At 36.7% G+C, this 26162-nt stretch overlaps 1 protein-coding gene across 1 annotated transcript in view; it reads left to right on the forward strand.

Annotated features, from left to right (window-relative positions):
- The window catches only part of SEL1L2 (SEL1L2 adaptor subunit of SYVN1 ubiquitin ligase), a 136004-nt gene that overhangs the window by 68682 nt on the left and 41160 nt on the right, over nt 1-26162 (forward strand). The window contains exons 6-11 of the mRNA XM_028112980.1: nt 11361-11414; nt 11855-11914; nt 12004-12085; nt 13284-13438; nt 14118-14174; nt 21681-21749. Of these exons, the coding sequence (XP_027968781.1) occupies nt 11361-11414; nt 11855-11914; nt 12004-12085; nt 13284-13438; nt 14118-14174; nt 21681-21749 (477 nt within the window). The remainder of the gene's footprint in view (nt 1-11360; nt 11415-11854; nt 11915-12003; nt 12086-13283; nt 13439-14117; nt 14175-21680; nt 21750-26162) is intronic.

A 26162-nucleotide genomic window follows, 5' to 3' on the forward strand; every position in this document is an offset into this window, starting at 1 on the left:
TGCTCAGAATTGTTAAGGACAGCTCCATTGTGGCTAAAGAAGCCGGAAATGTATACTAAGAATGGCAATGAAAAAGAATGAGAGGGATAAAGATAGAAAGAGAATGAAGAGAATGAAGACACCTATCTCTGGGGGAAAAAGGAAGAACAGAAATACTGAAATGTAATAAATGGAGAGCCTGGAGTGCCAGAAGTCTAGTAAGGATCTGAGTTAACAAAGAAAAATGAAAAAGAGATGAACCCATATTATAAAGTGGCTTTGAGGGGTCAGGGGGAAATACAATTTCAGGCCATGTATAAAGGGCAGCTGGATAGAGGGAAAGAGGCATAATTATTTCTTTCATGTACCTTGAATGGTTCATCCCACAAAATTCCAAATCAAAGGAATTCTGATAAGGGCAACAAAAGCATTTAAGGTTATGAACAGAGTCCATTGTGTTGATTTTCAAAGAAACTATACCTTCCAGGGCACCTGGGTGGCTGAGTCAGTTAAGCGTGCCTTCAGCTCAGGTCATGATCCTGGGGTCCGGGGATGAGCCCTGTGTCGGGCTCCATGCTGAGTGGGGAGCCTGCATCTCCCTCTCCCCCTGCTTGTGCTCTCTCACTCACTCTCTCTCTCTCATAAATAAATAAATTATTTTAAAAAAACACCTTAATTTTATCGCGATAATCTCTAAGTGGTGGTATTATTTGTAACTATATCCTTTTTAAAAATACTTCACTGGGTTTTTTTCTCTAAATTTTCTATTCATGGGTATGTATTACTTTGATATCAGAAAAATCATTTAACTCAGACACATGTGCTTCCTTATTATACAGTTCAAAAAGTTTCCTGTGAATTATAAGAAAACCCATTCTATTATGTAAAAATGACTTTAATTGATATGTTAAGGAGGATATGAGTGACTGCATGTTTTTCCATGCTTAGTAATTCTAGAATAATTCTATCTCAATGGCAAAGATTACTCATATTTTTCATGTATTTTAGATGTGAATTTTAGAGGTGTTTTGTAGAGGGACTGTAGTTATTAGCATTAAAAAATCATGTTTAGTATCAACCTAATAATCACTTTGATAATTTTAGGATTACCTGTGTAGAGCATTTCATCTTGATGTTAATGCTATTTTTGTATTAAGGGGACAGATAGGATCTGAGTTGTTCATTAAGGTTGATTCATACTTTTGTTTGGTATGCAATTTGAGCTATAAGTAATGATCTCAGATGCTTTCAAGCCTTGTGCAGTAATTAAAGGAAAAATGCTTAATCTTTTCTTTTAACAATAATTTCCTGTGTAAAAAGTAAAAGGAATATTTAACTTTTAAATTGTTATTATGGAACCTGAGTAATTTGCTTTGAAATACAAAAAATATCCTCTAAGCTAAAATCTTTCCATTCAAATCCCAGCTATTATAACAGTTTCTTACAACCACAGCACAATTGTTGAGTTCAGAATCAAGTCTTATAAACAGATCTAATTTGCAGAGCTTGACCTTTAAAAACCACTCAAAGTGTCACTGAATCATCAATATCACACAGCTTCTCTTTTGACTTAAGTATTTTTTTTTCTGGATTAATCTTGAATCATTCTATAATCCATCTCATTTCATCTAGCTGTTTCTCCAAAGAAAGATCAAATGCCTAAAACTGCTTACTGTAAAGTTGTTAGGTGACAATGTGCAAGTGTAAAGGAATAGGACAACACTGACTATAATCAGCATATTCACTACATGAAAGCTCATAATGTCTTTTGTCTTCTTTAGTGCTGGAAGGAAGGAAGGAAGGAAGGAAGGAAGGAAGGAAGGAAGGAAGAAGGAAGGAAGAAGCAAGGAAGGAAGGAAGGAAGAAGGAAGGAAGGAAGAAGGAAGGAAGGAAGGAAGGAAGGAGGAAGGAAGGAAGGAAGAAGGAAGGAAGGAAGGAGGGAGGGAGGAAGGAAGGAAGGAGGAAGGAAGGAAGGAAGGAAGGAAGGAAGGAAGGAAGGAAGAAGGAAGGAGGAAGGAAGGAGGAAGGAAGGAAGAAGGAAGGAGGAAGGAAGGAGGAAGGAAGGAAGGAGGAAGGAAGGAGGAAGGAAGGAAGGAGGAAGGGAGGAAGGAAGGAAGGAAGGAAGGAAGAAGGAAGGAAGGAAGGAGGAAGGAAGGAAGGAAGGAAGGAAGGAAGGAAGGAAGGAAGGAAGGAGGAAGGAAGAAAAGAAGGAAGGAAGGGAGGGAGGGAAGAAGGAAGGAAGTTGAGCCCTCCAAAGAATTAATTCAAAATCACCCATTGTTATTTTTCAGTGAAAAAGAGAGAGTGAACATGCCTTTTGGGCTGGTTTTAAAGCTGCTAAAGTCATGGTTTCAGTCCTTACTTTCCAGAATGAGCTTTAGACAGAGAAAGGCTCCCCACCCCAGTCACAGGATGGAAATTTAACTCCCACACAATCCACAACTCACAAATTTCTTCGGCAGAATCAGGCCAAAAAGTGTGATAAGCTGTGCACAAAATCATACACTTTTGGTGAAAGTATCTTAAAATACAAGCTCAACTGAATAGAACAGTATCTTCATTTTCTTATGTAAAGGTCAGTATATTTGTTTGCTGTCAAAGTTTCTACATAAATAAACCAGTTTCTAATCTGAGCAGAATCAAAAATTGTTAAGATCTGCAAGAAAAATAAAAATCTAATATTGACTAAAGAGATCCTTAAAAGGAGCCAATTTAGCCATTTTAAATATAAACTACAAGGGTTAGAGGAGTACCAGGATTCCAGATACCTTCCATTTGTAATAACAGCCATTATGGTCAACTTTCCATAAAAGAGAACCTTTGAGACTAAAGAGGAATTGGTTGAAACATAGAAGATTTTTTTTTCAGTTTAAGGATTAAATAGATTACACAAATTATACTTATAAACCACATGTTAGAGTTATGCTTTTGGGAACTGAACTCTGCAGTCATTTCTCTAATTTTAAAAATGATACAGTTCTTTGTCCTTGAAATTATACTTAAAAGTTTAAGAAATTATTCATTTTGTTTTGATTGAATTATCAGACTTTTTGTATCTTTATTTTAGGGAGACATTTAACAAAGCCTTGCAAGATGTTCTCATGAACTAGATGAAAAAATAGAAATGTGGGCTTTGAGGATAGTAAATAAAGAGTAGACTAATGGGTTGATGCCAAGGTGAAAGCAAGTCTCTGGCAATCTGCCACAGGATTCTGCCTATGACCCTGTGCTCTTCAAATATTTCATCAACTCTTAAGCTGAATGGCCAAGACCAGATTGTTATTAATATAAAACATGGAAAAATATATTATCAGTGATATACATAAGAGTGTGTAATGAACTTCTAAAAATGGTAACAGAAATTATAATGAGTAGAACTTTGAAAATATTAGGAACACCAAAACAGACTTTTACAATTATGTTCTGACAAAAAATTTAGTGTTGTGATTCTGTCGAGAAGAGGTGCAAGGAGAAAATTGAAAAAGTAATGTAAATGACCTAAATCATCGTCTCTATAATATAACAAATTTACAGATAATGTGTGAAATATAAAAATTAACAGCAAGTAGTAACAATTTATCAAGAATCATAATGGTGGTAAATTCTCAGAAGAAAATAGCTAAGATAATTAAAAGTGGTTGTTTATCAAGAGAATAAAGAGTGGCCTGGAATGGAGCAGGGCATTGATATTTATATTTTAAACCCTCAGAAGTATTAGAATTTTAATCTTTAATATGCATGTATTTTTAAATATATTAAAATTTAAATTTATTTATTAAATCATGCCCCAAGAAGGAATTGTGTTAAAACAAAAAACAGAAATCCTCTCCAACTAAAAAGAAACCAGCATCCTTGGAAAATGTCAAATTCTGGGTGTGGGACAAGAAATGTACAAGATGCTCTTGAAACATTTTATCATACAAGGTGTCATATTGATATGATACAAGGTATCATATCATACAATATGATAGCAAGAAAGCTGTCAGAAAATCCTATGGTCATGACCAAAAGACTGAGCTATCTCAAAATAAGCTCCTATTGACTAAAGACGGAAAAGTTGAGCACTAAAATGAAAAATTACCACAATATACTGAAATACCTCAAATATACCTAAATTCATTAATTCATAATGACTAATAAGAAGAGGAAATGGGATATCTCCAAACTCTTCATTTGTCAAGCACTGTGGCAATTTTTTTCTTAAAAATGACCACAGGAGGGGCGCCTGGGTGGCATAGTCTGTTAATTGTCTGACTCTTGGTTTCAGCTCAGGTTGTGATCTCAGGGTCCTGGGATCGAGCCCCACATGGGCTTGGGATTCTCTCTCCCCCTCCCTCTGCCCCTTACCCCCAAAATAAATAAATAAATAAATAAATCTTTTAAAAAAAATGTCCACAGCGCTATTTCTAGTCCCATATGCTATTTCAGCACCCTAACCAACATAATTAAAAAGTGGAGTCTATTTCCCCTCCACTACCTAAGGGAGATTCTTGACTACTTCAAACAATAAAGTTTGGTGAAAGTAATGCTACACTTCCAAGGGAAAGTCACAAAAAGGATACAGCTCTGCCTAGCTCTTTCAGGATGCTTACTCTTAGAACTCAGCCACCATGCCGTGAGGAAGCCTATACAACCAGAGAGGCCACGTGTAGGTGTTCTGGCCATCAGCTTCGGCTGAGGTCTCAAACAATATCTAGCATCAACTGCCGAACATGCATACAAACAATCCTTCAGATGATTCTATCCCCCAGCCTTTGAGTCTTCCAACTAAGGCCCCCATACTGTGGATCAGAGACAAAACATGCCCACTTTACTTTGACCACATTCTTGACCCACAGAACCCTTAGCATAATAAATGGTTGTTTTATGCCACCAGGTTTTGGGGTAATTTGTTATACAGCCGTAGTAACTGGAACAAGGATACATATATTCAGAATTAAAAGGATAGAATGTACTTCTCAGAAGCACCGGAAGCAGAGTGCAGCAAGCATCTGTTTGGAGTGAGTTCAAATTTCTTGGCCCAATCCAGTTCCATCCCTGGGTACTGAGAGAACTTATAAATATGTCACTGCCACTTGTCAGTAATTTTGAGTAACTAAAGAGGGCAGGAAAGGAGCCACAGGGCTTGGAGGATATAAAATTCTGCAAATCACGCATAGTGCTGGTGAATTTAATGGTAAGATTCCTCATCATACTTTCAAAATGTTTGTTCTTGAAAATCCCATAAAATGAAGCAGTACTATTTGTCAAGCAGCATGAGTTCACTAGGAACTATCTGTATTAAGCAAGCTCTATTTTATAGGGTTGCTAGGCTAAGAAATCTGAAAAATGTGGTAGAGATGATAATCCCATATTTTATCCATTATAAGACACCATCAACAGTAAGTTATATATTTTTAAAATATAAGTTATATAATTATATAAATGATGTGAATTAAAGTTTAAAATAATGTTTTATTAGATTTTTTGTTTTATTCTTATTAAAAGTGCTGTTTTAGACATTTTAGACATAGATTTCTATCATGTCACTCTTTAATTACATACAAAAGTAAATACAAGTTAAATAAATTTAGGTGTTCCAAAATTCTTCTCATTCAGAGTCTAACTGAATTAGTTTTCAACTTAGAACACTTCCTTGATGACTGTCTTCCAGCATATCATTCTCCATACCATTAAGAATGTCAGTAGTGCAACATTTCCTCAGGGAGTGTTCCTCGATTACCTCCAGGATTTTTTCCAAACTACTGACTCATTCTACAATGATTAATGCTGACACTTTCCAATTTGACTAAATTTATTCTTTTATTTTTTTCTTTGATCGAATCACACAAGGCTCGAAGTTCAGTTCAAAGTTAGCGAGAAGTTCCTGGCAATGTTTGATGCTGAATACCTTAATCGTAATAGCTTCTCATTATTCATTAGTTTTTCATCTATTCCTAGGGATTTGGCAATTCCTCCTGTGTTTAGTGGGATAATTTTGCTTGTGACAGCCATTCCTTTTGCATATAATTTAGTAATAAAATGTGATGCAGTTTCACTGACTTTGGGATATCTCCTCTTTTCTTTCTTTCTTTTTTTTTTAGAAAATTGTAATTACTTTGTTTCAACAGGGCTATGACAAATATGGCATCCATGATGTAGATCAGATTCAGAGAACACAGAAGATGATGAATATTACCTAAAATATATCACCTGAGGAAGGCAAAATAGGGAATCTTTGTAGGAGAGAACACCAGGTATCAAATGGCTGCCCTCAAGTGTCTACAAGGCAGAAAGTGGTACAAGGAGTGATTTGTTAAGCACCAAACTACCATACAGTTTAAACAACTAAGTATAAGGCAGCAACTTCTATACAGAGATTAATTTTGGTTTACTGTGTATCTACTAACTTAACGAAGTTCCCTCCCAGCAACAGAGATGTCCATTTGAATTGATTAGGATTCTCTGAATTTCAAGTACGGAAAATACAACCCATCTGGCTTAAGCAAAAGTGCGATTTTTTGGCTCATTTAACTATGAAGTTGTAGCTGCCTCTAGATACTCTGGATCCAGAAGCCAGAATGAAGACATCAAGACATACTTTCTCTTTGTTTTGCTTTTTTCTGTGATGGTTTTGAGTGGCTTGAACCCATGGAGTCAAAAAACAGTCACCAACGAACCTAGGTATCTTTAGCCCTTAAATCTGGAAGTCTCTGTAAAGGAAGCCAGTTTCTTTCCCACTGATTTCCGCAAAAGTGTTCGGTTAGCTCACAAGACCACCCCTAATCAATCACTGCATCCAGGAAGAGAATAATCTGATTGGTTGAGCCTGTGTCATGTGGCCTTCTAGATTCAGAAAGCGGTGAGGAGCCACGTTGAACCGAATGAATTCAGAACAGAAGGAAAGCGATTTCACAAAGAGAATCCAGGCAGACAAAACAACAGCAACAACAACAAAAACCACATACCCTGACCACATCTACATACAAGATTTATATGGAAGATCATCCCAAACAAAATTAAAAAGCAAAAAATTATTTTCAAAAAATTATCACACAAAGAAAGTTACTTTACTTTAAAAAATAGAAATGATACTACATTCTTTGACTAGAAGTAGTGAAACTGAAAATTACTGACAAAAAATAGCTTAAAATTCAACTATAAAATTTCAGCAATCTCCTAATTTTTAGCGAATAGCAAAGATAAAATAGAAACTGAAATGACATATTAAGAACTCGATGATAACACTACATATAAAAGTTAAGGAATGTGGCTAAAGCCACTTGTAGAGGAAAATATACAGCTTTAAATGTTTTAATAAATAAGAGACTTAAAAACATATCTCAGAAAGCTAAAAGAAAAACGAAATAGCAAAAGAAAATAAACCTAGAAAATGTAAGAGTATTTTAACAACTTTTTCAGATAATTGTAGATATTCTTCTTTAGTTCTATATCAAAGCTCAACAGTGATAACTTCTTAAAGGTTAATTGCAGTGTGGAATCCGAAATCATATAATGAACTTTTCATATTCTATTACATTAAAATCACTGGTCTATCTTGCATTTTGAATGGAAATTTTTTTTACCTAGACAGGATTTTAGAACATCATGCATTGGTTATTTAGAAAATATCAGTTCACTAAGTTTTGCAAGTCTTCCAAACTTGACACATTGCATCATACAATATCAAAATTACATTTGTTAATACCACCATCATGAAAAGTATAAGTATTGGGGTGTCAAACAGATATAAGGTATACATGGTAGCAGATATAAACTTTCCAAAATTCTAATTTTTGCTTAAAAGCTTGAATTTATCTTTGGCAACAATACTTTCAATAGTTTTTATTGAAGTGACAGGCTTACTGTCCATTTTCAAGAAAATGTCTGCCAGTCTAAATGAACATAGCTGATCCATTGTTCCTTCAAATAAAGATGGTGTTCCATGAAAAAAGTGGCTATTTCAGCTTGCAACTCAAACAAGCATTTCCTTAAAACAACCAACATATTTCACTATTGGAAGTGCTTTATGCCTCTTCCTCTTAGTACTGCTTTTGCTGCATCTCATAAGTTTTGGTATGTTGCCTTTTAATTTTCATTTGCCTCAAGACATTTTTCTAAATTTCCTTGTGATTTCTCCCGTGACCCATTGGTAGTTCAAGAGTGTGATGCTTAATTTCCACATTTTTGTGAATTTTCCAGTGTTCTTTTTGCCATTGATTTCTAGTTTCATTCCATTATGTTCAGAAAAGGTACTTGGTAAGATTTTAATCTTCTTAAATTTATTAATGTTTTATGACTTGACATATGGTCTATCCTGGAAAATGTTCTATGTGTTCTTAAAAAGAATATGCATTCTATTATTGTTGGGTGGAGTGTTCTATATATCTGTTAGGTGTATTTAGTCTATTGCATTGTTCAACTCCTCTATTTCTTCATTGAGCTTCTGTCAGGTTGTTCTATCCATTATTGAAAATGGGGCATTAAAATCTCCTACTATTGGGTTCCTGAATGGCTCAATTGATTAAGCATCTGCGTTCCGCTCCCGTTGTGATCCCGGGGTCCTGCTCAGTGGGGAGTTTCCTTCTCCCTCTCCCTCTCCCTCTGCCCCTTCCACTTTGCTAGTGCACTCTCTCTCTCTTTCAAATAAATAAAATCTTCAAATAAAATAAAATAAAATAAAATAAAATCTCCTACTATTATTGTGTTACTGTCTATTTCTCCTTTCAGTTCTGTCAATGTTTGCTTCATAAGTTTGGGTGCTCAACTGTTGCATATATATTTATAATGGTTATATCTTCCTGGTGAATTGAGCCTATTACCACATAATGTCCTTACTTTGTTTCTTGTGACATTTTCTGACTTAAAGTCCATTTTTTCTCATATGATTATGTTTATCTCTCACTCTTTTTTTTAAGATTTTATTTATTTATTTGACACAGAGAGAGTAGGAGCAGGGGGAGCTGCCAAGGGAGAAGCAGGCTCTATGCTGAGCAAGAAGCTCCATGCGGGACTCGATCCCATCACCCTGGGATCATGATCTTGGTGTGACCCTCTTTGGATTCATCCGAGTTGAAGTTTATTGAACTTCTTGAATTTGGATACCCATTTCCTTCCTCAGATTTGGGAAATTTTCAGCCACTATTTCTTAAAATAAGCTCACTACGCCTCTTTCCCTTACTCTTCTTCTGTGACTCCTATAATGTGTATATTGGTCCACTTGATGGTTTCCACAAGTCTGTTAGGATTTTTTCACTTTTCTTCATTCTTTTTGTTCCACTGACTTGATAATTGATAATTTCATATGACCTGTATTTTGGTTCATTAATTCTTTCTTGTGCTTAATGAAGTCTACTTTGGACCCCTCTAGTGAATTTTTCAATTCAGTTATTGTATTCTTCAGCTCCAGAATTTTTAAAAGGGGGCTTTCTCTTTTTCTTTCTTTCTTTCTTTCTTCCTTCTTTTCTTTCTTTCTCTAGCTCTTCGTTGATATTCTCATTCTATTCATGCACCCTTTCCCTGATTTTGCTTAGTTGTTTATATGTGCTTTTTTTGGTAGCATTTTGAGTTATTTTGGGTTTTTTATGATGATTTATAGGTCTCCATCTCTTTAGGGTTGGGGTGTTTTTAGATTTATCATGTTCCTTTGATTGGGCCATATTTACCTGTTTCTTCATGAGCCTTGTTAATTTTTGTTGCGGTTATGCATTTGGAAATACAGCCACCTCTCCATCTTTACAGATTGGCTATATACAGGGAAGACTTTCACAATCAGCATAGTTAGAGATTCTGGGGGGCTTTCAAATCATTTTGGGGGTGTGTGTCTTCTCTGGGCTTGTGTTTGTAATTTCCCAGTTAGAGAGATTTGTTGGTCTTTTTCAGGAGCTTGTCGTCTTTTGCTCCCTTTAGTGTGTGTTGGTGATACTACAGGTTCTCTGGTATTGCAACAAGCTGCTAAGTTCCCTTTTTTTCTTGTGGCCCCAGGCATCTAAAGCATACCAGTTCTGTCAGTGCTCCAAGTCAGAGGAGATAGAAACAAGTATTTTGAGCAGCTTCCCAAAAGCGAGACATTGGACCCTAATTCCAATCTCTTTTTTCCCTTCCAAGGGAGAAGCTACAAGCTGAGCACTTTCTGCTGATTGTGCCAAGTTGTGCTGGCTTCTATCTGTGATATACTACACATTCTCCAGTGCTGCAACAAGTGGCTGAGCTCTCTTTTGTTCTCAGCTGCCCCCCAGGAATCCAAAGTATACAGGTTCTTCATTAGTGCTTTGAGTCAGGCAAGACAGAAATCAGACTCATGAGCTGTCCTCCCAAAAGCTGGAACATTGGACCTAAGTTCCACTCTTCTCTTTCCCTCCCAAGAGAAAAGTCCTGAATTGGGCTTTTTCTCCCCATCACACTGAGCTGTGCTGGCTTGGGGAAGGAGCAATTCCAGGTTAAATAAAATGGCTTTTCTTATTTGTTTCAGTGGATTGTTCTTTCTTTGCTTTGAGTTTTTATAGGTTACTACGATTTCTTAACTGGTTTCCAGAGTTCTCATAAAGACTTTTTGGACTGTATATTGTTGCTAAGTCAATGTCTCTATAAGGGAACAAGATCTGGGGCTGCCTATTCCACCATCTTGCTATGTGATCAGACTTTCACTTTTATTCAATATAGTTCTTCCTGTTTGAATTTTTTATATCCATCGTATTTTCTTTTTTTCTAGTTTAAATTCAATTAGTCAACATATAGTACATCATTAGTTTTAGATGTAGTGTTCAATGATCATCATATCTTCTCTTAAAAACATGAAGAAAGGGGCACCTGGGTGGCTCAGTCAGTTAGGTGTCTGCCTTTGGCTCAGGTCATGGTCCCAGGGTCCTGGGATTGAGCCCCGCATTGGGTTCCCTGTTCAGAGGGGAATCTGCTTCTCCCTTTCCCTCTGCCTCTTATTGCCAATACCCCTGCTTGTGTGCTTGCTCTCTCTCTCTGTGTCATAATAAATATCTCTCTCTCTGTGTCATAATAAATAAAATCTTTTTAAAAAATAAATAAAAATATGAAGAAAAATATTCAAATTTAAATTTAAAAATGTTGAAGGAAAAAAGTGTTTTCCATTGCCAAGAATAGCAAGCATATAAAAAGCATTGGTTCATAATGTTTTATTATTATAATTTGTACTAAAGGTCAGTAAATGTTAGCCTATTTTTACGTTTTACAAAACTCCCACTATTACCTTTTCCAAATTCTTACAGCCTTAGCAAAAGTGTAAAAAGGCATTTTGTTATAGGATAGGAAATAAACTAACAATACAAATTATTATGGAGCAGACATTTAAAATATCTTTTACCAATGTAAATAAGAATAATTGTGGAATAAATGGATTTATTTAGTTTTCCTTTTCTTTTGGGCTTTAGGCATTAGGATTTTTGTCTTCTTATGGAATAGGAATGGAATACAATCAAGCCAAGGTAAGGTCATTCTATTTTTTTCTGAAATAAAACTGAATTTTTTAAAAAGGGACATTGAATAGTCTCCTCTTTAGGCAAAGGAGCTCACTTGAGAGTGGTGGTTAAAAGCACCAGCTCAACAGTCAGAAGTTTAAGGTTAAAATACATAAGTTTCTTAATGTCCCATATTTCAGGTTTGCCATGATAGATAAATAATATCTACTTCATAGGTATTTTGTGATAATTAAATGAAATATCTATACAGTGCCCTTTTCAAAGACTCCAGAGCTCACTAAGCCCTCCAAAAATGTCAGCCATTTTTACAGATTAAGAGGACAAAATTTGAAATTTATTTTGGAGTAGTTCAAAGTTCATTGCTGGATTAGGAATAAAAAAGCAATGATTGGTTTGAGCTTCAAATTTAGATGGTGGATATAGATACAGATTTTTTTTAACTTTAGGCACTGATATATTACACCTTTGGAAGTGCTGGAGGAAGCATGATGTCCCAAATGATTTTGGTATGTAAATTAAATATTCCTGGGCCTAAAAGATGTGTTATAAATACGACACTGTCAGAATATTAAGAATATATATGCCTGTGTTTTAGGGATACAGATATTTGTCAGGAATCAATGTTCTACAGAATTGTGAAGTTGCCCTAAATCATTACAAGAAGGTGGCAGATTATAGTGAGTAATCCACATAACTTATTTTAAAGATAAATAGACTTGCTGAGCAATTAGAAGAATAAATCAATGCCAGTTGGTATATTTATGAAAGTATTAAATGACTATGTTTTTTAACATTTGTTATAATTCTTTTAATACAATGTAGAGTCTTCTGATTTCTTAATAGCTACTTTTCAAGGGCTTTAAATGGATGTGCTCATCTTTTATTTTTGTTAGCATATGTCCCCATGTTCTTGTGCTGTGTTTTCCTTCAGCTGAGAATTTGAATGTAGCATCAATAAATATTAAACAGTTTTTCTAATTCTAACACTTAGTATATGGGATGGTTTGTTAAAAATTCCTGAAGAAAAGGATGTAAGATACATACACTATCAATCTCTATCACTGCACTTGAGAATAATTCAAGTTAATCATTATTCTATTACCCTATCCTTTGTCTACAAAGAATAGAATATGAGAATAATATACGTTTCTAGAATCATTTTCAAAATCATATGTAACATTTCATCTTACACATCACTGAACCAGACTTATATTATAATCAAAATAATAGATTTTTAAATAAAAGTCTTCCAAGAAGTGAATAAGGTAAGGTCCATATGGTTAATTTCTGTAGTCAGAATAATATCTAAATACACATTTTGGCATTATTAGGATCTGAGAAAGAAAAAAGGAAAATAACTGCTTTTTAATGTAAGATGCTATATATAACAAGATCATTTCATATGCTTAATGAATTTGGAATTACTATATATATATGTATATGTTTCAAACTCCATACTCTGTTAGATTTACTCAAACATATTTATCTTTATATTTATTTTCAGACTATTCATAGGAAGTAATTAAAGAGCAATTATTATTCTTATATTGTAGTTTCAATCTCAAAAAAGTCAGTGGTAGAAGGGGTCAGTTGCCTGCTCCTAACATCTGCTGGGCCAAGCTCTTCAGTAGGCTCTGATATATGTTGATATAATTTTTGTAAGGATTGCAAAAAATAATGAGGTTTCTTGTACTTTACTCAGAACCAGATAAACAGAAATCAGTAAATTTCTATCTCCTGACGGTAGATGTCCTTTTTTCTGTTAGTAGACCAGAATTCTGCTCAATTTAAGTAGAATTGCCCTGTTTTCGCTAAGTTGACTGTTATCTCTTGCAGCCTTGGGTATTCCAGCTATTCTCTGGTTTCTGTTCACAGTTGCTGACAAATTGGAAAAAAGTGAAGGTATTCCAGTGGAAAAAGTGAGACTAACTGAGAGACCTGAAAATCTGAGTTCTAACAATGAGATTTTGGATTGGGACATATACCAATACTACAAATTTTTGGCAGAAAGAGGAGATGTTCAGATACAAGTAATGTATACAGACGAATTTGGATTTTTAGAACATGCAAATTACAAGGGGTTTGGTTGTCTGAGTCCTAAAAGTGTTAACAATGCTCCATCCTGAATGTGAACAAGAAGAGACAACCGCTCCTCTTTTCTTGTTCCCTGTTTCTATAGCCTATGGGAGAGCCACCTGTCATAGTAATGGCAATTTTTTCTTTGCATTTACTCCTAAAAATTTTAATTTTAAAAAACCTAGATTTTAAGTGTAGGAAAAAAGCATCATCCTGTGTTGAGTATGAATGAACTCTTAACCATCATTCAGAAGTGTTATATCTTTGAGAATGGGAATGGGACAGCATTTGTGTGACCTTTGAGAGCTAAGAGTAAAGGCTGCTAGGTTTATGTTTCCAGGTGTTGCTGTATACCAGCAGGCCAGTTTCCTGCCACTGAGGAAGCCAGATGCCCAGCATCAGTCACTTACCCAATAAAAGATATAGCCTGGAATGTTTTTTCTGCTTCTTTTTTAGACATGCCAACTGTATCAAACTGAAACATATACTATAATAAAACACCAAGTAAATGTTTTCTTCATTTTTTTCACCATTTTTATACATTTATCTTTCAAACTGAGGTATAATTGACTTATTTTCTTCATTTAAATTAATGTTATTGCTAAAATAATTTTCAAAAATTGTTATTCCTAGGTATCTCTTGGACAATTACATCTAATTGGGAGGAAAGGTCTGGATCAGGATTACTACGTAAGTCAGTCTCAAGATTCAGTCATGTGGGGTACGGAGGAGAGTGGTGAGGGAGGATGAGGTAAGGGAGGCAAAAAGGTAAGGGGGGGCATGGAAAAGTTGCTGGGGAGAGCCCATTGCTACTTCCTTGGTCAGATCAGCTTTCTAGCTTTTGAGGAAGAACAAAGTTCACCAGAGGAAGCATTTTTCCTACCTACCTCTAAACACTAAGGAGTAGAAGCTTCTGAAAGAGCATTTGGGGCCAGGGAGTTTCCGTGTTCCCCTTGAACCTAGCCCTCCCTCCCTAACTGGGGTTAGGTGAAGTAGATACCCTCACCTGCCAGCCTTGGACACACCCATTCCCCAAAAGCCAGCTGTGGAGAGTCCACCTGGGAGTTTCTTGCTAAGGGGTCTGAGGACCAGCCTCAGACTGCGTACAATATAATTAGAAATATTATTAAACATCTTTATAAATTTGCAAAGCTCCTTTCAATCATTTTGCTTAACCTTACCTTATCCCAGTGAGGTTATAAGATTAATTAACAATTCAGATTTATAGTGGAGGAAAAAGCAAATAAACTTGACCTACCCAAGATCTCAGTAAGTTACCAGAGCCAGCGGATCAGGTCTTGTCTAGAGTCTAATTGTGGTTTCAAAGCCATAGATGCCCTCAGATCTGAGAAAGTAACTGGGATTCTTTTTTAAAGATGATTTTGCAGCCCTTGCCATTTTATAGGAGCCATGTGCTCACAGACTCAAAGGAATACATACCATATTTTAACATGGTCCCAATAGCTAAGCAATAGAAATAACTACTTTAATAAGGTGGTTACATAAAAGAGTGATCTGTTGTTACTGTTCATTTCACTTTGTATTGTTTTTATGAGTGTAACTTGTGTTTTATATGAGGTACAGTATACATTGGCTAAATGTCAAAGTTAATTTTATAAAAAGTGACAAAACGGGTAGCACTTGAAATAAGCACATGCATCTTAAGACAGCTCAATTGAAGGTGTTCAGATTTTATTAATTCTCACCATAACCAAGGTTCTAGCTTCTTAGATGGGAAGTTCTAGATTCACGATATTACTCCAGTGTCAGATTTCAGCCTGCAATGAGTTTCTCATGTTAAATAACAGATGCATAAACTAGTAAGAATTACCCATTTTCCATAAACATGAAATTCTGTTGAGTACTAAGGTACCCAAACCTCAGCTGTAGGGAAAATCCATCAATCTTTGCAGAGTACATAAAAACTCCACAAAGCTAAAGTGGCACCTCCAGCCACTGTGAACACCAGATGGGAGCTGCCTCCTGATGAGGATGAAGTACAATCTCAGGGCTGGCAGTGAAGGGTTCTGGTGCTATAGTGGCAACAGCCAGGCACTTGGGCAACATCAAGGAGCCCACTCAGGCTCTCCTATGGGCTCATTCACAGAGGTTTTATTATCTCTATCTTACAGATGAAGAGCTGAGGCTGTAGGGATGAAGTAAATTGTTTCAAGTATCACGGCTGACTAGTAATGTTAAGAATCAGAATTTGAAATCTGGGCTTCAGCATTCAAAGCCTGTGCTCTTTCCATTAAACCTTGCTTCCTTTTAACCTGGGGGGGGGGTAGTATACAGCCTCTGAAATCTAGTTTCCTCATTTATAATGTAAAAAGAAGGAATGATATAATTAGGTTTCTTTAGCTCTAACTTTCAAATGGCTGGCTTGGGCTCCATGCTTCCCATCCAGATATCACCAAAAGCCTGGTTTGGTTCCAGAACCATCAGAGTGGTTCAGACACATGCTTGTCCTTCCAGCTTTCCTCAACCTAATAAACCCAAACCTGCCTGGAGAGCTCTAGTTAAGTCTTCAAACCTTAAGACCGATTGGCTTAGAAATAAATCAATCAGAGAAAGACATGTATCATTTGATCTCACTGATATGAGGAATTCTTAATCTCAGGAAACAAACTGAGGGTTGCTGGAGTGGTGGGGGGTGGGAGGGCTGGGGTGGCTGGGTGATAGACATTGGGGAAGGTATGTGCTATGGTGAGCACTGTGAACTGTGTAAGACTGTTGAATCACAGACCTGTACTTCTGAAACAAATAATACATTATATGTTTAAAAAAAAAAAGAAGATAGAAGGGAAAAATGAAGGGGACGGGAATTGGAGGGGGAGACGAACCATGAGAGACTATGGACTCTGAGAAACAAACTGAGGGTTCTAGAGGGGAGGGGGGTGGGGGGATGGGTCAACCCAGTGATGGGTATTAAGGAGGGCATGTATTGAATGGAGCACTGGGTGTTATACGCAAACACTGAGTCATGGAACACTACATCAAAAACTAATGATGTAATATATGGTGACTAACATAACATAATAAAATAAAATTTAAAAAAAATTTCAACATTAAAAAAAAGAAGACTGATTGGCTTATGTATGCGTTAGTTTAGGCTGCCTCATAAACCACTCCCCAATTTAGATGGCTTAAAACAACAACCATTTATTTAATTCATGATTTTGTCAGGTCAGCAGTTTTGGCTGGGCTCAGCTGAGTAAGTCTTATGGTCTCAGCCAGGCTCAACCAATCTTGACTAGGCTTGCTCATGCATCTGTAGAGTATTGGCCAGAGCTGGATGGTTTATGATGGCCTCATCTGTGACCTAGGATGACTAGGACTCTCCACACGCTCCCTTCCTCCAGCCAACTGTGCCCAAGCTTTTCACATGGCCGCCCAGGGTTCTAAGAAGACAAGCTCGAAAGTCTCTTACAGCCTAGGGTTGGAACTCACAAATCACTTCTACCACATTCTTTTGGCCAAAGCAAATTACAAGTCCAGCCAACATTGAAGGGGCAGGGGAAAAGGATTTCTTTTAATAGGCACAACTGTGAAGTATTGTGGTCATTTTTGCACCTTACCACAGTTTAGCTGTACCAGGATCAACTTGAAGTGGCATGGGAGTGAGAGAAGCTAAAAGGAAAAACCCAATTTCTGAAAGGCTGTTACTACAACTCTTCCCATGGCTGGCCTCTCATCTTTCCAAGTCTTACTTCCTTAGAGAGGATTTTCTTGATCAACTCTACTCTCCACCACTTATCCTATCACAGTGTTTATTTTCCTTTTCCCATATCACCCCCTGAATCATATAGATCTTGACTTGTTTACTATCTGTCTCCCCACAATGGAATGTAAGTTCTTGTTTGTCTTACTCATTCCTATGTATCCTATACTCTTGATAGTACTGGGTACATATTAGGTACTTGGTATTTAGTGAATGAATGAATGAATGAGTGAGTGATAACATCCTAAGCATTATATGTTGGTCCTCAGCCTGAGAACCACCACTTGAGCCAGTATGCCAATGCTTCAGTCCACCAAAGAAAATTATTAGTGTATGGTTCTTTATAATTGTAAGTAATGCCCAGTTTACTGCCCAGCAAATCAAGTATTAAAATACTGGGAAAGGGCGCCTGGGTGGCTCAGTTGGTTAAACTGCTGCCTTCAGCTCAGGTCATGATCCCAGGGTCCTGGGATCAAGCCCCACATCGGGCTCCCTGCTCATGCAGGAAGCCTGCTTCTCCCTCTGCCTGCCGCTCCCCCTGCTTGTGCTCCCTCCCTCTCTCTTGCTATCTCTCTCTGTGTGTCAAATAAATAAATAAAATCTTTAAAAAAATTAAAAAATTAAAAAATTAAATAAAATAAAATACTGGGAAAAAACTAGTTTGCCTTTTTTTTTTCTTCTCGTTGTTTGATTAAATTAGTCTCTCATGAGTTATCACTATAGGTAACATTTTCACCGCTCCCTCCCCCACTACCAAATTTTAATTACTGAAAAATATTGTATATGCAATCCTTGATTACATTATATTGAATTTCTACACATATATTTTAATGTAATTTGCATTCCTAAATTTATACAGGCTCAGAATAAATTGGATTAGGAAAGCTGGGTATTTGGGTGCATATTATTAAAGTGGATATCTCAGGGTGGGAGGGATTGGGGGGTGATGGACATTGGGGAGGGTATGTGCTATGGTGAGTGCTGTGAATTGTGTAAGACTGATGAATCACAGACCTTACCCCTAAAACAAATAATACATTATATGTTAATAAAAAAATAAAGTGGATGTGGCATAACTAAATTAAACCTAGCAGAGGCATAATACCAGATATATAAGGGCAACTGCTTTGTCTACCCTGACACCCATTAAAAAAACAAGAGATAATTTCATTCCTTTTCAGAATGATTTACAGATTTTGAGATAAAAGAAGTATTCATAAATAGTTTTAAAGTAATACATTTTCTTGGCATTTCATTCTAGGGGAGATGTTACAAACTGATTAAACCTAGGGATTTTCTTGAACAAATGAAAAATCATGCTCATTGTTTTAAGAAGATATATGTTTAAATAATAACATTTCACTTCGCATAATACCTGGACATACTATATTTCATCCTATCTAAGACACCATCAATTATAAGATACTTTATGTTCTATTAAGAAAGAAAAAACACTGCCACTATAAATTATATGATGCCATTGATAGTAAGAAGTGTCCTGATTAAAGTGGGTGTGAGGGTACATCTTAGAATCAGTAAAATATGACAGTAGGTGCTCCATAAATATTTAAAGGAAGGATGGATGGTGTCTTAGTCAGTTTTAGCAGCTATATCCAAAATACCATAGTCTAGGTGGCTTATAAACAACAGAAACTTATTTCTCACATTTCCAGAGGCTAGAAGTTTGAGATCAGAGTGTCAGCATGGTTGGATAGGGCCCTCTTCTAGTTTATGAACTTCTCATTGTATCCTCACATAACAGTAAGAATGGGCTAGCTCTCTGAGGCCTCCTTATGAAGGCACTAATCCCATTCATGAAAGCTCTATGCCAGTCACCTTCCAAAGATCCCACCTCCTAATACCATCACTTTGGGTATTAGGTTTTCAACATATGAATTTTGAAGGGACACAAATATGCAGACCACAGCAGATGGATGGATGGATGGGAAGATGGATGGATGGGTAGATGGAGGGATTGACAGATAGATGGATGAATGGATACTTAACTCTTTGAGAGCAAAGACTCATCAAAGTAACGTGCATGATACTTTCACATAGTGTTTAGTAAATGTTCATACAATTAAAGCAGTAGCACTAAAGTCAGGTTAATTTAAAGACAAATAAAAGAGAACTGAAATGTCAAGTAAGCCATGAGAGTGGAAGGGTGTAGAAGGGGAAATTAGAGAAAGCTTCAATTCCTTTGTCTTTATGGGATCATCATATTGAAAGATGGGGAAAACTCCAGGATTCTTATTTTCTTCTGATTCTTATTTGCTTATTCTCTTTTAACAATTCAAATATAGTTTCTCAGACTGACAATTTTTTCCCAAGATTTTCTATTGCCAAATATTTTGAGAGCCAAATTCTGAAACTGGACTTTGAAAATTATTTCACAGAATCATAGTATAAGAGCTATAAGGGACTATAAAGCTTAAAATCCAGCTCCCCGTTTTAGAGATTTATAAACTTATCCTTTCATTGCCTCGCTCATGTATTCACTCCAGAAATATTTCCTGAATGCCTGATATACAGTTAGACACTGTGCTAAGTACAGGGGATTCAGACATTTAAATCTATGGATGCTTGCCATGATAGTTGCCTATAGGTATATTTGGGTCTTGGCTCAGTAGAGGCATTCATAAGAAATACCTTCATTTTCTATATTAATGGGGTCTGATAAATGTGATTGGTAAATCATACATTTGATTTGTTTACTGATAGATGATTGATAAATCATACATTGCTACAATTTTCTCCTATCCAATTGACACTTAGGTTGTTCTGGACATTTTGGACATCATTTGTTGTTTTAAGATTCCCTTATGCTCATAAATTTCCAACAGCTTTTATCTTCTACCAAAGAAAATAGAAGCCTTGGCCTAGTATTCAAGACTGTTAAAATATGGCCCCATCATATTCTTGCAAGTCTTAGCTTTTGGATATTCTACTTCAGCCATACTGAGGTAATTAGTATTTCCTAGACACACCTTGGACATTTCTATCTCTGTTCCTTACTCATGTTATTCCTCAGCCTATGATGTCCTCTGCACTGGTGAATTCTCTCCATTTTTTTGTGAGACCTTTGTCATTTGAGTCCTCTTTCTTGACACCATGAAGGCAGAGTACTAAGTGCATGGAAATTGGAATCAGGCTGCTTATGGGACTCTAGTACCAGTTGCTTGACTTTCAGTGTCACAAAATTGGCTCAGATATTAATAGTACCTTCTTCTAGTGCTGTTGTGAAGATTAGGTAAGACAAAGATTGTAAAACACATATGTATAATTGTTATGCCATACCTCTCTAATTCTTTTTGGTGTTCCTTTGTTCCCACCTCTCACCCACTGTCATTGCTATTTGCATATATACCTTTCTTCTCAGCAGTATTGGTAGAGAGCAAGTGTAGGGATGGTATTTTTTATTCATTCGTGACTCACCTATAATAACAACATACTACCATATACATAGCTCTTTTCAATCAAGTTTCTGAAAGAATAAATGAAGACTAGAAGAGGTGGATGGATGCATGGGTGTATGGTTTGGTGAGGTACAGCCCTGGTGGCATTTATATTAATTATGTCCACAAGGCACACTGACTTTAGAACAAGGGTGTGGCTCCCAAATAAATTGGCAATATTTCTGGAGTAAATTTACATATAAAAGAACTACTCACATTTCTTCTTTAAACCTTCTCTTCTCTTTGAGGAGGAGCAGATCCTTGCCCATCAACCTAGTCAAGGCTTTTTAAAGAGCAGACGAGTTGTGTCCTAAAAAGACACTTCAGAGAGTGTCTTCATTCCTCATTCCTGCAGTGGATTTCTTTTAATGCTTCATGTAGTTTCTGAGGAGAACTTCTAAGAGGTCAAGATGAGGCCTAGGGAATGGGCAAGAAGGGTCAGGTCAACCCTTATAAGTTCTAGACTGAGCATTTCAATTAATGTTATGACCTAAAGAGAATCAGAGACTAGGCTGGGCTCCTTCATTTTGATTTAGAAAGAATTGGCCTGAAGTTTACCTCTGTAAAAAGACCTGGTCTCAGCAGGCGGCCAGATGTGTCTTGTTTTATTCACTCCACCTTATAAACATTAGGAAGCTACATATCCAATTCTACCAAATTGTACAAACTGTCTTATGAAATAAGTACATAGTGTCAACATCGAAGCATACTTTTCAAAATAATAGACAATGTAGTTCTCGAGCTGGGATCCATCTGTCCTCCAAAAAGCCACATGCCCATCATGCCTTTCCACATGCGAGAAACCAAAGCCTCACATTTTAAAATTACATATGTGAACCATATATAGCTCCCACTCTTCAGGTTTAGGTTTGAAATAGCATTTGAAATAGTACCTTAAAAGGTGTGTGCATTTCATAAATACTTTTTGAATGCATGTTAAATGAAATAAAGTTTGGTCTGAAAAGTCATTTTGTAGGATATGTTTGTGACCATCAATAATACTGTCCCTTTCCTCTCCAGAAAGCATTATACTACTTCTTAAAGGCAGCAAAGGCTGGGAGTGCAAATGCCATGGCATTTATTGGAAAGGTACATGCTTCATCTTTTTTTTTAAATTTTATTATGTTATGTTAATCACCATACATCATTAGTTTTTGATGTAGTGTTCCATGATTCATTGTTGACGTATAACGCCCAGTGCTCCATGCAACACGTGCCCTTTTTAATACCCATCACCAGGCTAACCCATCCCCAACCCTCCTCCCCTCCAGAACCCTCAGTTTGTTTCTCAGAGTCCATAGTCTCTCATGGTTCGTCTACACCTCTGATTTCCCCCCCTTCATTTTTCACTTCCTGCTATTTTTTTTTAACATATACCTTATTATTTGTTTCAGAAGTACAGGTCTGTGATTCAATAGTCTTTCACAATTCACAGTGCTCACCATAGCACATACTTTCCTGAATGTCTATCATCCAGCTACCCCATCCCTCCTACGCCACCCCCACTCCAGCAACCCTCAGTTTGTTTCCTGAGATTAAGAATTCCTCATATTAGTGAGATCATATGATACATGTCTTTCTCTGATCGACTTATTTCGCTCATCAAATACCCTCCAGTTCCATCCACGTCGTTGCAAATGGCAATATTTCACTCCTTTTGATGGCTGCATAATATTCCATTGTATATATATACCACTTCTTCCTTTCCATTCATCTGTCGATGGACATCTTGACTCTTTCCATACTTTGCCTATTGTGAACATTGTCGCTATAAACATCAGGGTGCACCTTCAGATCACTACCTTTGTATCTTTGGGGTAAATACCCAGTAGTGCAATTGCTGGTTCGTAGGATAGCTCTATTTTCAAATTTTTGAGAAACCTCCATACTGTTTTCCAGAGTGGCTGCACCAGCTTGCATTCCCACTGACAGTGTACGAGGGTTCCCTTTCTCTGCACCCCCGCCAAGATCTGTCATTTCCTGACTTGTTAATTTTAGCCATTCTGACTGTTGTGAGGTGGTATCTCATTGAGGTTTTTGATTTGGATTTCCCTGATGCCGAGCAATGTTGAGCACTTTTTCATGTGTCTGTTAACCATTTGGATGTCTTCTTTGCAGAAATATCTGTTCATGTCTTCTGCCCATTTATTGATTGGATTATTTGTTCTTTGGGTGTTGAGTTTGATAAGTTCTTCATAGATTTTGGAGACTAGCCCGTTATCTGACATGTCATTTGCAAATATCTTCTCCCATTCTGTCGGTTGTCTCTTGGTTTTGTTGACTGTTTCTTTTGCTGTGCAAAAGCTTTTTACCTTGATGAAGTCCCAATAGTTCATTTTTGCCTTTGCTTCCCTTGCCTTTGGCAATGTTTCGAGAAAGAAGTTGCTGTGGCTGAGGTCGAAGAGGTTGATGCCTGTGTTTTCCTCAAGAATTTTGATGGACTCCTGTCTCACATTTAGGTCTTTCAACCATTTTGAGTCTATTTTTGTATGTGGTGTAAGAAAATGGCCCAATTTTATTCTTCTGCATGTGGTTGTGCAATTTTCCCAACGCCATTTGTTGAAGACTGTCTTTTCTCCACTGGACATTCTTTCCTGCTTTGTCAAAGATTAGTTGACCATAGACTTGAGGGTCCATTTCTGGGCTCTTTATTCTGTTCCATTAATCTATGTGTCTGTTTTTGTGCCAGTACCATACTGTCTTGATGATAACAGTTTCGTAATAGAGCTTGAAGTCCGAAATTGTGATGCCGCCAGCTTTGCTTTTCTTTTTCAACATTCCTCTGGCTATTCGGGGTCTTTTCTGGTTCCATACAACTTTTAGGATTATTTGTTCCATTTCTTTGAAAAAAGTGGATGGTATTTTGATAGGGATTACATTGAATGTGTACAATGCTCTAGGTAGCATTGACATCTTCACAATATTTCTTCTTCCAATCCATGAGCATGGAACCTTTTTCCATTTCTTTGTGTCTTCCTCAATTTCTTTCATGAGTAGTTTATAGTTTTCTGAGTACAGATTCTTTGCCTCTTTGGTTAGATTTATTCCTAGGGATCTTATGGTTTGGGGTGCAATTGTAAATGGGATCGACTCCTTAATTTCTCTCTCTTCTGTCTTGTTGGCGTATAGGAATGCAACTGATTTCTGTGCATTGATTTTATATCCTGCCACTTGGCTGAATTCCTGTATGAGTTCTAGCAGTTTTGGGGTGGAGTCTTTTGGGTTTTCCACATAAAGTATCATAACATCTGCACTGAGTGAGAGTTTGACTTCTTCTTTGCCGATTCAGATGACTTTGATTTCTTTTTGATGTCTCATTGCTGTGGCTAGGACATCTAATACTGTGTTGAATAGCCGTGGTGATAGTGGACATCCCTGCCGTGTTCCTGGCATTAGGGGGAAAGCTCTCAGTTTTTCCCTATTGAGTAGGATATTCGCTGTAGGTTTTTCATAGATGGCTTTTATGATGTTGAGGTATGTACCCTCTATTCCTATACTCTGAAGAGTTTTGATCAAGAAAGGATGCTGTACTTTGTCAAATGCTTTTTCTGCATCTATTGAGAGGATCATATGGTTCTTGTTATTTCTTTTATTAATGTATTGTATAACAGTGATTGATTTGCGGATGTTGAACCAACCTTACAGCCCAGGGATAAATCCCACTTGGTCGTGGTGAATAATCCTTTTAATGTACTGTTGGATCCTATTGGCTAGTATTTTGGTGAGAATTTTTGCATCCATGTCCATCACGGATATTGGTCTGTAATTCTTTTAGATGGGGTCTTTGTCTGGTTTGGGGATCAAGGTAATGGTGGCCTCATAAAACGAGTTTGGAAGTTTTCCTTCCATTTCTATTTTTTGGAACAGTTTCAGGAGAATAGGTATTAATTCTTCTTGAAATGTTTGGTAGAATTCCCCTGGGAAGCCATCTGGCCCTGGGCTCTTGTTTCTTGGGAGATTTTTTGATGACTGCTTCAATTTCCTTAGTGGTTATAGGTCTGTTCAGGTTTTCTGTTTCTTCCTGGTTCAGTTTTGGTAATTTATACATCTCTAAGAATGCACTCATTTCTTCCAGATTATCTAAACTGCTGCCATACATTTGCTCATAATATATTCTTATATTATGTTAATATATTTATATTAATTAAAAATAATTGTTTGTATTTCTTTGGTGTTGGTTGTGATTTCTCCTCTTTCATTCACGATTTTGTTGATTTGGGTCCTTTATCTTTTCTTTTTGATGAGTCTGAACAGGGGATTATCAATCTTATTAATTCTTTCAAAGAACCAGCTCCTAGTTTCGTTGATCTGTTCTACTGTTCCTTTGGTTTCTATTTCATTGATTTCTGCTCTGATGTTTATTATTTCTCTTTCCCTACTGGGTTTAGGCTTTATTTCCTATATTTCTCCGGCACCTTTAGGTGTAGGGTTAGGTTGTGTATTTGAGATCTTTCCTTTTATTGAGAAAGGTTTGTATTGCTATATACTTTCCTCTTAGGGCTGCCTTTGCTGCATCCCAAAGATTTTGAACCATTGTGTTTTTATTTTCATTTGTTTCCATGAATTTTTTAAATTCTTCTTTAATTTCCTGGTTGACCCATTCATTCTTTAGTAGGATGCCCTTTAACCTCCATGTATTTGAGTTCCTTCTGACTTTCCTCTTGTGATTGAGTTCTAGTTTCAAAGCATTGTGGTCTGAAAATATGCAGGGAATGATCTCAAACTTTTGGTACCAGTTGAGACCTGATTTGTGACCTAGGATGTGATCTATTATGGAGAATGTTCCATGGGCACCAGAGAAGAATATGTATTCTGTTGCTTTGGGATGGAATGTTCTGAATATGCCTGTGAGGTCCATTTGGTCCACTGTGTCATTTAAAGTCTTTACTTCCTTGTTGATCTTTTGCTTAGATGATCTGTCCATTTCAGTGAGGGGGGTGTTAAAGTCCCCCACTATTATTGTATTGTTGTCAATGTGTTTCTTTGCTTGTTATTAATTGCCTTATATAATTGGCTGCTCCCATGTTAGAGGCATAGATATTTACAATTGTTAGATCTTCTTGTTGGATAGACCCTTTAAGTAGGATATAGTGTCCTTCCTCATCTCTTATTACAATCTTTGGTTTAAAAGTCTAATTTTTCTGATATAAGGATTGCCACCCCAGCTTTCTTTTGGTGTCCATTAGCATGGTAAATGGTTTGCCACCCCCTCACTTTCAACCTGGGGTGTCTTTGGGTCTAAAATGAGTCTCTTGCAGACAGCGTATTCATAGGTCTTGTCTTTTTATCCAATCTGGTAGCCTCTGTCATTTGATTGGGGCATTTAGCCCATTTACATTCAGGGTAACTATTGAAAGATATGAATTTAGTGCCATTGTATTGCCTGTAAGGTGACTGTTACTGTATATTGTCTGTGTTCATTTCTGATCTATGCTGTTTTAGGATCTCTCTTGGCTTAGAGGACCCCTTTCAAGATTTCTTGGAGGGCTGGTTTCGTGTTTG

This window comes from Eumetopias jubatus, unplaced genomic scaffold (genome assembly GCF_037043125.1).
Source record: "Eumetopias jubatus isolate StellerSeaLion01/CBP00866 unplaced genomic scaffold, mEumJub1_p1.0 scaffold_9, whole genome shotgun sequence".
Taxonomy (NCBI): Eukaryota; Metazoa; Chordata; class Mammalia; order Carnivora; family Otariidae; genus Eumetopias; species Eumetopias jubatus.